The sequence below is a fragment of the Fusarium falciforme genome, chromosome 3, assembly GCF_026873545.1.
Source record: "Fusarium falciforme chromosome 3, complete sequence".
Taxonomy (NCBI): Eukaryota; Fungi; Ascomycota; class Sordariomycetes; order Hypocreales; family Nectriaceae; genus Fusarium; species Fusarium falciforme.
In genome coordinates this window covers 997,648-1,010,442 of record NC_070546.1, presented here as the reverse complement: position 1 = coordinate 1,010,442, position 12,795 = coordinate 997,648, and the positions used below count along the sequence as shown (strand labels likewise).

Sequence of the window (12,795 nt, the reverse complement as noted above, 5' to 3'; positions counted from 1 at the left end):
CCGATCTTGTTTCTCGCCCCCAATCCCGGAGTCCCGGGGGATCCACTTCGGGCGCGGCAGGTGATCGGGCCCTGCAGATTCGAATGTGCAACTCCCGGGTTCCCGGTTTTCTGGGTCTTTCATTCCGGGAGCTGCTGGTTTATGCTTTCTTGGGCAGCGAGCGAGTGACGCAAGAGCTTTGAAATCAAATCTGGCTAATCAATAGATCTGACTTGATGTGTTGGAGTACTCATCTTGGCACCCAGCTTACATCTCTTATCTGGACAACATATCCATGTCCTGTTTTTTTGCCGCCTTCTTCCTGTTTCGCTTTCCTGCTGTGAGAGGCCTCTCGCTGGGATTGGGCATCTTTCGCTCCTCGTGAAATAACCACCAAGACCAACCTACGCCCTTTTTTTAGTCTGGTACTGCTATTGATTCGACGGGCGCTGCTGCGTGAGTCACACCACTTCTCATCTCCGGAACCCGTGAAATTGCGCGGTTACCCTAGGGGCACAGGCATCGCCACAAGACACGTCGCGCATATCGACGAATAGAGGCACTTCTTTCTTTTTGGGGGGCATTCAGGAGCGCGACTGATATTGGGGAGATGACTGGTCCATAAGTGTGCAAGGGGGCTCGGTAGGCAGCAGTCGAGACATTCACGATGACGCGAAAGGAGATATCGATCGCGACGCGTCCGCCTTGCAAGGCAGAAGTAAAGTGAAACGTCAAAAGGAGATTGGCTGGAGCGAGTTGCTTCACATGCAAGTTTCCTAGACGCAGCGTCCAATGCCATCTCGCGGGGTAAAAGGACTCAGACTGACGCCCGTCGGAGCAACATTTCACGGTCTTATGGTCTAGTGGCAAAGGTGTCAAGGGGTAGTTAGGACTTTTTCGCCGTCGGGGATCACGGATATGCAGCCGGAGGAGGTTGGGATAGTGATAGCGACACTCCCAGATGGTGAGTCTGAAAGGAGAAGGCCGGGGGGAATCTCTCGCACTGGGTTGAGAAGAATCATCTTGGAGATGTTGATGGCTGAGGCTCAAGGTAAGGCAGACATGAAGAGTCACGGGGTGTAATCAGGAGGGATTTAATGGACTCAGAATGGCTCATAATGATCACGGGATCCGAGAAGGAACGGAGAAGAGATGCTGGGCGATGCTGCCTTGGATTATAGGTAACTCCTCTATAATGCGTACACTTTTCAGAAAGAACCCAAAAAGCCCAGCTATGGAATCAAACCTACTGGTCAAGAGCCTGGTTTTGACACTATTTTTTGGTTAGCCCATAATTCTACTAGTTATTCATGTGAGACGTACTATCTGGTAATAGACACCTCTCTTCTTGAGAAGCTGTCCATGACTCCCCTTTTCAAGCACATGACCACCCTCACCAAAGACATAGATTACATCAGCATTCTGCACGGTGGCAAGCCTATGAGCCACAGCAATCATAGTCCTCCCCTTTGCCGCGCGCTCAAAGGCAGCCTGGACGAGCCTCTCGCTCTCAGAGTCGAGAGAGCTGGTGGCTTCGTCGAGGAGGAGGACTTGGGGGTTGCGGATGAGGGCGCGGGCGATGGAGACGCGTTGCTTTTGGCCACCCGAGAGGGAGACGCCGCGGGAGCCGATGTTGGTGTTGTAGCCTTCGGGGAGGGAGGCGATGAAGTCGTGGATTGAGGCGTCGCGGCAGGCGGCGTGTAGCTGATCGTCGGTGATGGTGCTGGGGTCGATTCCAAGAAGGATGTTGTCTCGGAGTGTGCCTGTTGCAGATAGTTAGAGGATAGTGTTAGATAGAGAGAGAGAGCACCGACCCTGGAAGAGAGTGGGCTCTTGAGCGACGAGAGACAGATGCTTGCGATAGGTATAGATGTTAACATCCGAGATATCCTTTCCATTGCAGAGAATCTGGCCCTTCTCAGGCTGGTAGAGTCTCTCAAGCAAAGAAATAATGCTTGTTTTGCCACAACCTGAGGCACCGACCAAAGCAACAAACTGCCCCTTTTCGATAGTCATGTTTAACCCGTTCAGAACAGGCGTCTTTCGACCGGCGTACCTCAAGCGGACATCACGAAGCTCAATCGTGATACCACCCTCAGCGTCAGGGATATCCCCCTTCCCAAGAGGTTCCATCAAGTGAGACTCCCTCGCATCTAGGATACGGTTCGACGCAGCAGCTGCTTGGGCAGCGTTGGGACCGAAACTCAAGCTCTGGCCAAATCCCTCTGCGGCATTCATCATGGCCATCAGACACACAAAGAAGCCCATGACGCCAATCTCTCCCTGAGTGAGGAGCCGACCGCCGTAGTAGAAAATGAGAGCTTGGCAGCCTAGAGTAGCGCTATCAGAGAACCCGAGAATAATGCTGACCCAGCGAGCCTTTTTGAACGCCGAGGAGACGTGGCCGTGGCATAGCTTTTCGAAGCGAGCAGAGATAGAGTCCTCGAGAGTTAATGAGGAAACGGTTCGGAAGGCGTTGATAGCCTCAGACGCGAATTGCGAACTTTCGGCAAAGACCTCGTCGTTCATCCTCTCAAACTGTAGCTCATACCGGAACCGAAGGTAGCCCGAAAAGACACACACTGGGGTCACAGCAGCCATTGACACGAGGCCGAGCTTCCAACTGTACACGAGGGCCATTAATAGACCACCGATGACGTTGAAGACGGCGATGCAGACCTGGGCGATGTTGGTGCCCATCATTTCCTCGAGTTTCAGGGGGTCATCCCTCACGCGTGAGACTAATGTGCCGTGGGAGTGCCCGTCTTCGTCAAAGTATGCAGCTCGCTGGAAGATGAGCGAAGAGAAATACTGCGTCTGGTACTTTGCTCGGATGAAGGATGCGACGCGACCGGAGGAGATGAAGGTGAAGTAATAGGCGATGGCGGCAGAAGCTGCAAAAACAGTCCACATGATACCCATAAAGTCCACCTTGTCCATGAGCTTGGAGTGATCATCCTGATACTTGAATAGATCAATGGACCTGGAAAAAATCCAGGCGTACAAGGGCTGCGCTGTACCCGCTGCGATAGAAGCGATGAAGGAGAAGATCATGAGGCCCCAGTAGGTCTTGGACTCGAAAAAGAATCGGCCAAAGCTTCCAAAGAAACCACGGTCCTTTCCGCCTTGGTGCTTGTCGGATTGTAGGTGATCGCCGTATTCAGAGACTGCATGGCTCTTTTCGCGGCTCAGAGTGTCCATGTCTTCCGTGTCAAACCCATCATATATGTCCTCCTCTGAAGAGTCCCCAGAGGATAGAGCCTGAGCATTGACGAGGCCAGCATAGACACCATCTGCAGAGATTAAACTCTCGTGTGTGCCAGACTCAACGACCTTGCCCTTCTTGAGAACCACGATGCGATCCGCGTTCTTGATGGTGGAGAGTCGATGGGCGATGATGATGGTCGTTCGACCTTGGGCGGCCTTGTTGAGTGCCTCCTGTACGATACGCTCGCCACGGACGTCGATGGCGCTCGTTGCTTCGTCGAGAATGAGGATGGAAGGTCTCTTGACGATGGATCGCGCGATTGCGAGGCGTTGACGTTGGCCACCTGAGAGTCCAGCGCCGCCATCACCGACCTTGGTATCGTATCCCTAGAACAGAAAGTCAGCTGAGATCCTTGGCCTATTGTGTAAGCCTGAGGCACATACCTGGGGAAGCTTGTCAATAAACTCATCGGCAAAGGCCTCTTGACAGGCTTTCTTGACGAGCCCCCTCTTGACCTCTTCGGGCTCTTCCTCCCAGCGAGACCCGATTAATCCTCTGGCGACATTCTCGTAGATTGTATCGTTGAACAAGAACGGTTCTTGCTGAACGAGACCAATTTGCGATCGCCACCACTTGATGTCGATCTCGTCAAGAGAATGGCCACAGGTCGTGACACTTCCCCGCAGCTCAACTGCATCTCCAGTCTCCTGTAATTCAACGCCGGTCGACTCATCACCTTCCTCCTCCTTCTTCTTTTTGTTCTCCTCATCCTGTATCGCCTTGATAATCGCATATTGCTGTGTGAGGGAGTACCAACGCTCAATCAGACCAACGATGGTGCTTTTCCCAGAACCCGAGGGTCCCACGATGGCTGTGATCTTGCCAGCTTCGATGCGCAAGTCAAGCTCATCAAGAATCTTGACGTTAGGTCTGCTCGGATATGCAAAAGTGACACCGCCAAAGATAATATCGTCCGTAGCAGATACCTGAGGCTCCCTAAGTGAGCCTCTGTCAGGTGCAGGTGCGTCGATGAGGGAGAAGAACTCGCAGGCGGCGAGGGAAGCTTTCCCCATGGCTTGCATGGGGGCCGAAACACGGTCCATGGAAAAGAAAATGGTGGTGAGATTCATTAGAACACTGTTTTTGTTAGCTTTGATTGAGTTTAAGATCATGGTGTTCTTACACGATGATAACACCGACGTCATCTAGTCTGCCCTTGGTGAAGATCAGAGTGCCATACCAGAACGTGAGGGCGACAGTGGCAAAGACACCAAAGAACTACACGGTTAGCTATACAATCGAATCTGTGAGTCTTTTCATTGAGACCTACTGTCAAGGCAAATTGGAGCGACGTGAGCGGGATTGTAGCTCGTGCGTGCTTCTTGGCCTCCTCAATCGAGGCGCCATACCTGTCCACCATCTGCTGCTGCGCACCACATGCCATAATCATGCGAATACTAGCAAAAGACTCGCTGGCAAGGCCTGCTGCCCGTCCTTCCGACTGGGCTTGGCGGGCTTGGCCTTTGACGGTGAGGGGAAACAAGGTGCCGACGATCAGGACGATGACAACGAGGCCGGATAAAGTGACGAGTGCCAGTTCCCAGTTCCAGGTCAAGGCCACGATGAGAGAGGCGATGATGAGAGAAGTGTATTCGATGAATGTGCCGAGCTTCTCAGAGACGCCAATTTGCAGGGTGTTGCTGCTTGACGTGATGGTGCCGACGGCGTGGCCGGGTGGGAGGGAGTCAAGGACATGAATCGTTTGGTTGAAGAGGTGTCGAACATAGTGAAGTCTGATAGCTGCCGAAATTCGAATACCAGTCATGCGGAACGCAAACCTGTGAATAGCGCTTAGGCCGAAACGGGCGATGAAGAGGGCAAACACGTAGAGACTATCGACGGTAAGCGGATGGATGAAACTAGAGGGTGTCGACTTACCATAGCTTGTCGAGAGAGTCTCGGAACCCATCGAGGCCCTCGCTGATGTCTCCATTGGTAAAACTAGTAAATTCCCCAACAAAGCTTCCTGTACCTTTGTTAACGAGGCAAACCCCATGATACTTGTGGTATCTCCGCTTACCAAACATGACAAACATCATGGGCGTGGTGACTCCACAACCGATCGCAGCCACCACGCCAGAAGCGTAGACGATGAGATCCCAATTGTTTGCATAAGAAAAGACACGCTGAAATCGTGAGCGAACATTCAATGTTATTCGGAAAGGAGATGCTCACAAAGTAGTCTTTGAACGTCGCAGTTCGTGTAGGCGAGGGGCTTTTCTTGGAGTTGCCCTCTGCAGTGGCAGCTTGGTCTCCAGGAAGGAGATCCCGTTTATCAGATGCCATGATGCAGCTGCTGTTGAAGAAATTGAGCAAGGATCGAAGAAGAGTTGAACGAAAATGGTTGGGTTTGGGGGTGATGTGATCAACAGCGAGGGGAGAAAGGATCGAGGGATGGTGGCGGGGGCACGATGTGCAAGCAAATAAAGAGAGGAAAAACAGTTATTAGGAGATAGAAAACGACGGAATAATCGAGTTGGACGAGGAAAAAGAATGTGCAGAAGGGGAAGAAGGTGAAAGATATAGTACGGCTAGAATCAAGCAAGCCCCTTCAAGTCGCCATTTATCGCCCCCTTATTGCTAGCCCCTTCAAATTGACCAAAACTGCATTGGTTTTCATTCCCACATGAGTCATACTCGTGCCGATATTGTAATCACTCTTTCACTGTTTTACTGGGAACATCTCAGATGGCGCGGCGACGGGAAGCAAAATGGTGTCCGGGCAAAAGAGAGTTGGCACGGCCCCACTTTTCCGGACACCTTTTTGCTTCCCGCCCCGCGAGCCTTCAACCTCGCCTCCCCCGATCAACAGACCAAGCAGTTTTGCTTCCACCTCTTGACGGTTTACCTACCCCTAGCTTGCAGATATGTCTAGCCCCTTGCACGTGGACAAGCCCCGGGCTTGCTCCAACTGTTCCCGGGCCAAGGCCAAGTGTGTCTGGCCAGCCACTGATGACGAGGACGGCGAGCCAGAGACGTGCCAGAGGTATGTGCCTCTTCCTTTGCCTTTTTTTCTCGTATCTTACTAACATTGGTTACCTGTTTGCTCTAGGTGCTTCAAAAATAGCCTTGTATGTTCCAGGTCGCACTCTGTGTCAAAGAGAAAGCGAGGAAAGGCGACGTAGGTTACTCCAATCCCGAGGCTGACAGGAAGAGACTGACCAGAGCCGAATTCAAGTCAATCAAAAGTCATTGAGCAGAAACTCGACAACATAATGGCCCTGCTAAATCGAGAGCGTAACCAACCAATCGAACCCCCCTCCTCGCTTCCCAGCAACGGCTTTACATCTGCCGTGATACAAACATCCCATCAAGACATGACGTCGGCTCCATCACTACACTCCCCGGCATCATACCCACAACAAGATGCCTTCATCAATATTGTCCCGGGATTTCAAGTTTCCTTTACAGAGGCGGGTCAAGTGCTCCAAGAATACATGACCGAGATGCTCCCACAGTTCCCCTTTGTTCCCCTACCCTCTCTCGACGCCTACGATCTATACAAACGTAAACCTCTTCTGCTCAAGACCATATTGTGGGTATGCAGGCCTCCTACGCCTGAGGCTTACGCCGCGTTTGAGGACTGGTTTCGTCAGCATGTCGCCTATCAAACTGTCGTGCTGATGAACAAGAGTCTGGAGATTATCCATGCCCTTCTGGTATTTTTTGCTTGGTATGGACCCCTCGATGATGCGCCATCTGAAGAGTTCTCCCTCTATACCCTCTGCATGAAAGCGCTTTGCTTCTCACAAAACTCATATATTGCTAGGAACGACATCTTCTTTTACGCAAATTCCAAGGATACAAGTCTTCTACAGCTGGCTATAGGCTTGCTGGCAGACCTAGGACTACATAAACGCCCTAGCACCACGCACCCAGCGTTTGGATCAATCGTTGATGATGCAGCTGATTTGCGGAATGACCTTCAACCCCAACCGGGACACTCCAGTGATGATCGTCGAGCTGCACTGGGTGTTTACTACATAGCATCTATGTAAGTCTTTATCCACGGGTACCTTTTGAGTTGTGATATCTAACGTGGACATGTTAGACGATGTAGTATTCTTGGGAAACTCTCTGGAGTAGAGTACACGTCGCGTCTCGACGAATGCACTCGACAATTGCTGCAGGATCAAGAATATCCAACCGACTTACTCTTAGTCAACCTCGTACAGATACGGCAAATCGCGATCAAGGTGAACGATGCTTTTGGGAATACGGGCGATACACTCGGCGACAAAACTTCTGGGAGCGTTCGCGCAATAGTCGTTGCCTCGATACGAAACGAGCTAGATACATTTACCAACTCCTTGCCAGAGCATCTTCAGTCAAATCGTAGGCTTTCCCTACCACGAGTATATTGCGTCATCTTCTAACTCAATATATTAGACCTCTTACGTAGCCATTGTGCTGCCGTGCGCATACGCCTACTGGAGCCTGCTAACCACGGAAATCGACACGATCCTCTTGAACCCACCCACCTGAGATGTCGCGCAATGTGGGATTGCCTGGAGAGTACCCAAGCCCTCATCGACGCATTCCTCTTGATCCCAATCGAATCCTATCCTTCCCTCACCTTCGCCTCCATCCTCAATCTTGCCCTTGCAATCATAAAAGCCTTTAGATTACTCTGCGTGGAAGATCAAGCCTGGGACCTGCATACCGCCCAGACCATGTATAACCTCCCGGACATTCTGCAGAGGCTGAGCAAGCTGTTTGAGGAAGCCAGTCGTATTGGTAGACCACGGTGTGGCATAATGGCTAATGGTAGACCCCTGTTCTGCGAGTATGCCGAATCGTACAAGGGAATTGAGCATTGGTACATGTCCAAGGTGGGTGTGGCTCATTCCGACTTGATGGACTCGGTTGTTGCACATGATGGGGATCAGTACAAGGGCTTTGATTTTTGGAATCAGCTATCTGATTTGACGTATGGACTTGGGCCCTAGGATCGGGGCTCTTCTTAGTTTACTCGAGGAGTAGTACCGAGATGACTTGGGTCCTAAAGATTGGCAAGAATCCTCTGCGCAGGCTCTGGCCGACTCAGCTTCCATTGCTGTTCCCCAATTCCAACCCATGAATTAATTACCATTGCAGATTCTTTCTCGGCGGTTCTTGCGAGTCATCAGCTTCACAGTAAGATGGAGATGACAGCAGTCGTCACGGTAGGCGGGCCTCACGAGAAGCTGGCGAGGGTGGGCGACGCTCACGAGAGAAGCAAAGTTTCGGGGAGAATTTTATATCTTCAAGGCGTTCTCCCCAAAAACGCTATTGCAGATAAGGCGAGGCTGCATATCATGGTTTGACGGCGCGTGGTCAACGACGCATGGGACCATGGGCATCCAGGCAGCACTTGCGGTGGCTGTCGACGGCTAACTACGGAAGATGAAAGAGGATCAATGTGAATCCTCTTGGGGTTTGGCCAAGGAACTGGGGGAAAAGGGTGATGTCCTGGGATGTGAAATGAGAATAGCGTCATGTATCTATCCCCTGGATGCTACCAATGATGGGCCGGGCCGCCGGGCGATGCCACCTTCCGTCTATCTAATTCCGTCTCCCCATGGGGAATTCCTGTTCGGCAATTCATTGAAGGCTGCATAGAAAATTTTTTAGAACTTTTAAAGTTGTAAACGCCGTCGTCCCGAGGAAACGGATGTAAGTTCCAAGTCACGTGTGACCTCATCTCAACAACATGTTCACTGGCAGGATCACCACAGACCACCATCATATGAGTTCTGTGCGGTAAAACCTAGTCATAGCGTGGAAACTCACTGGGGGGTCATGTCTATTCACAGTGGTAATCGAAGTGGCTTTGTTGGGGACTTCTCGTGAGAATTTCATCTTGCATCGTCAAATCCACTCGGCCGAGAAATTTCATTTTGGAGAGGGTGTTTCGGGCGAAAGGTGCGGCTGATGTCTTGACAGCGCATATGGGCTGGCTCACATGAGCCTACGCACGGACAGGGATGCCATAATGAAGGACCGCTTTCTGGGGTGAAGGAATTCGCGCTGATAGCAGTCGTCCGCCATTGCTGGATAGGGACCGGACCATGGAATTAGCGATGATAAACGTCAATTCATTTAATAAATTATCAATAAATTAAAAAAATGAATTTGGCCATCTCATCAGCCCAAAAAATTACGTTCCCATCACTTTTACTGGCTTCAATTTCAAATCCTCGATGCGTAGGTGCTTCCGCTTCCCACAGCAGTCATTTTCATCCCGACATTGGAGGGAGGGGCAGGCAACCATGAGTCCAAGCCCCTCGCTCTCAATGTTTGAACTGATCTACTCTTGACTTCACTCTAATTCTCAAATCCCCCGATGCCGCCCCCCCTTCGGTGAGATGTCAAGGCTTCTCTGTCCGCCTCACTGTTTGCCTCTTCTTCACGTGAGTTCTTTGGCCAATGATATGCCATAAAGCTTTGGCTTTACGGGAAAATCTTGTATTGGATTTGCTTATTATCAGCACACGCAAATATCTCAAAAAAACTCTCCATTCATGGCACCTCCCCGACACCCCCTCCGACACTCCCTCAGATGATTACGACACCATGTGCCAAATCTAATACTGCACTCTGTAGTCCTGCTACCTGAAAATGGCCTGCGAGTCTTTCAGATCAGTGAGGTTTCTGGCGGAAATGGAATTGTAGAGTGTCTCGTCCGCGAGTCTCGCTCTCCTAATCCCTCAGGCTGCCCGAGGAACCTGTGACTGATTTGGCCCATTGCTTCCATGTGACAAGTAAGAACTGACGCACCTAGGCATATGGCTTCGGGGAGTTGTGAGTGCTCTTTTGGATTCGGTGGATCTTGGTCAAAGCATGCACCCAAATCTCAGTTCCTACCACACCAACCAACGACACCCACAATGCTCAATTGGGGCCAAGAATAGAACCAGATCAAATTTGAAAACATTTTTGTGCTCTCTTAATCCAAATTGACCATTACCATTTGGTTCTTTGTTTTCTGTGAACAGATGGGATGAGTGATGGGCAATGAAGCGGCGCGTGCTGCTTCCTTGGACAAGGACGTGTAAAGCTTCTTCTCCCGAAGAGTCATATTCTGCTCACAAAGATTAACCTCGCTGCGCCATGTTAGATTATGATGTTCTGCATCCCCTAATTCTACCCCCTCTTCCAAATGACTTCCCCGTGGCGTCTCCTCAACACCGTCAAACTTCAGATCCTATCTGGTCATGCCCCTTCTGCCTCTTCATTGATCTCAACAAAGTCAAATAGAATCTAGACATATAATCTCCCTGACTCCGGGGATTCTGATGTTTTTGTTCTCTTCTCTTAGCTATCAGAAATCTCGATTACGACCATCCAGCGTTCTGATATTTAAACCACACAACTTCCACTTCACTCAACTTCTGATATCTTGGTCACTTGACTTCTGATATCAAGACAACTCAACCTTCTGATATTCAGATCACTTCTCTATCTGATATAGACTTTACTTCACTTCTGATATCCAGATCACTCAAGTATCTGATATCAAGACAACTCGACCTCCTCAACCTCAACTACCCTCTGATATCAGAGCAACACCCCTCCTATTCTTCTCCTTCAACTTTCTCCTCTGAAGAAATGGACTCCCGACCTTCTTGTGGCCGCTTCGACATTATGCAGAACGGCCGACCAGTCTCCATCCTCAACCCCGTCCAACCAGAAGGACGTGGCCCCTGGGCCGAAAGGGACAACGGCCTTTTTGTCTTGGCCGACGCCGCCGTCGCGAGGGGGGACGCCGCGGTGATGGCTGGGAGAAGGGGGGCCTACGGCCCTTCCAACGACTCTTGGGTCCGGAGACGCTCGCAGGAATACCTCGACGAGCACTACGCCTTGGACGATAGTCCACCCGAGACTCCTTCCCCTCAATCGAGGAGTCTTCCTGGTTGTCCCTCCGAGCGCCCCAATAGGGGTCGTTATTCTTTGGATTCCTCTCGCCGTCGTTCCGCGCCCGTTCCTGCCCCTGCCCCCGCCCCCGATGCCGCTCCCGCTCCCGCTCCCGCCTCCGCCCCCGTCGTTCGACGGGCTCGTCCACGCATGGTTGAGTGTGGTGTCAACGGCTGCGTCCGCATGTTCTCGTCAAAGAACATTGCAGACCACCGGAAGACCCACATTCTGGAGGCTGCTGGTGGCTCTAAGCCAGCTCGCCAGCCATGCAAACCATGCGCTGGCACTGGCAAGGCTTGCATGGTGAGCAGCAGCCCAACCAACGTGGCGGTGAACACCTACTCCTGCCTGGCCTGCCTCAAGTCCCATCGGGGATGCAGCCACAAGGAGCATGGTCGAGCCCAGCCCCGACCTCGACGCCACCCTGCTCTGGACTTTCCTTCTCATTAAGGGGATATCTCCTGAGTTTTTGTCGATGGTTTAATCTTGTGTGGGAGTTTGAGTACTGGAGTCCAAAAGTTTTGGTGTTGGTTGACCGAGTGATGGTAATTCCACTCGAAGAAAAAGTTATTGGTTTCATTCTTGGTTTTGTTTTTTGGTTTGGAGTTGAGGATTATTGATTGACGAAGTGAGTCTTTTGGGAAGAGGGTTTGGTTATCAGTCATCAGGTGTTGTTACTTCTGCGTTGCTCTCGACTTGTTCCTGGGAATAGAGGTTGCTCATTAGAGCTGATTCTTAGAAGGCACCCAAATCGGGCACGCTATCTATACTCCTGTGTTGATGCAGATTAGCCAGTTTTGAGAAATCAATGTGGTTCTTTTTCACTCTTGTCCTCTCATAACTCTGTGCCTTGTTGCCTCAACTTTCATCTGTGACCTCTATCTCCTATTCCTCTCTACTCTCAAAGCCTACAAAACTTGGGATGAGACATGTTTTAGTCTATTTTAATACTTTGGTTTCCTGAAATTTCTCTTCTCTGCTGGTTCCAGTTAGCTTTCTTTTTATTCATGGATCTTGGACTGCTTTCGCTTGACAGAAGGTCCGTGACACCATCACATACACATGGATGGTCATGGTCAAGAGGCCACATTCCTCAGTGGAAAAGGCAAAGTTCTCACCTTCATAGATCAAGTTCAATATACTAGACTAAATTGATGCTCTGACGCGCGACATTCGGTCGGGTCCTCTTCGCCATGGTGCCTCGCGCGTTTGAAATTCCTTCTCGCTTACCATCCGATGCCAGCTAATAAATGCCAGCCCTTTGAGCAACCAAAGAGCAACTATCAATACACGCCAGGAAAGAAGATTAACTAAGTAAGAGTAAATCCTTATTTTCAATTTGATGATGTGCTCTTTCTCCACAAGCTCACGAAGCCTTTGCGAGCCGCTGATATGGAATCTTGTTTTTCCAAGCACCCAAATGGCCGCCTGGCACCTTGTGTTTGCCGCTTGCCATAATGAAATATGTTTTTGAATAATCAAACTGTATGAGTCCTTTATGCGCAATTCACCCAACTAGATTTCTTTTGATCCAAGACAGGTTGTTGGGTATCAGTACGGAGTAGGTATGAGGAGGATTGGACTCTGGCTAAGTGTGCCTGATGTGCGACCGTACCAAAGAGTGAGAGCGTGCACACATCATGAGGACTGGA

General features: G+C 50.7%; 3 protein-coding genes across 3 annotated transcripts; 2 read left to right on the top strand and 1 right to left on the bottom strand.

Moving 5' to 3' along the window:
- Positions 1-1,225: 1,225 nt before the first annotated feature.
- NCS54_00365300 (Hypothetical protein) lies at positions 1,226-5,533 on the bottom strand (the record flags this gene model as incomplete). Its single annotated transcript, XM_053149216.1, has 9 exons — positions 1,226-1,252; positions 1,303-1,742; positions 1,794-3,573; positions 3,631-4,324; positions 4,371-4,465; positions 4,518-5,079; positions 5,126-5,213; positions 5,268-5,373; positions 5,423-5,533. 9 exons carry the CDS (start codon positions 5,531-5,533, stop codon positions 1,226-1,228), a joined length of 3,903 nt encoding a protein of 1,300 aa, XP_053005191.1.
- Positions 5,534-6,114: 581 nt separating this feature from the next.
- Positions 6,115-8,196, top strand: NCS54_00365200 (Zn(2)-C6 fungal-type domain-containing protein; the record flags this gene model as incomplete). Its single annotated transcript, XM_053149215.1, has 5 exons — positions 6,115-6,233; positions 6,300-6,368; positions 6,426-7,241; positions 7,299-7,582; positions 7,637-8,196. 5 exons carry the CDS (start codon positions 6,115-6,117, stop codon positions 8,194-8,196), a joined length of 1,848 nt encoding a protein of 615 aa, XP_053005190.1.
- A 2,641-nt stretch (positions 8,197-10,837) lies between these two features.
- Positions 10,838-11,593, top strand: NCS54_00365100 (Hypothetical protein; the record flags this gene model as incomplete). The annotated part of the gene is made up of 1 exon (XM_053149214.1): positions 10,838-11,593. The coding sequence occupies one exon, from the start codon at positions 10,838-10,840 to the stop codon at positions 11,591-11,593; it is 756 nt and encodes a 251-aa protein (XP_053005189.1).
- Positions 11,594-12,795: the final 1,202 nt, after the last annotated feature.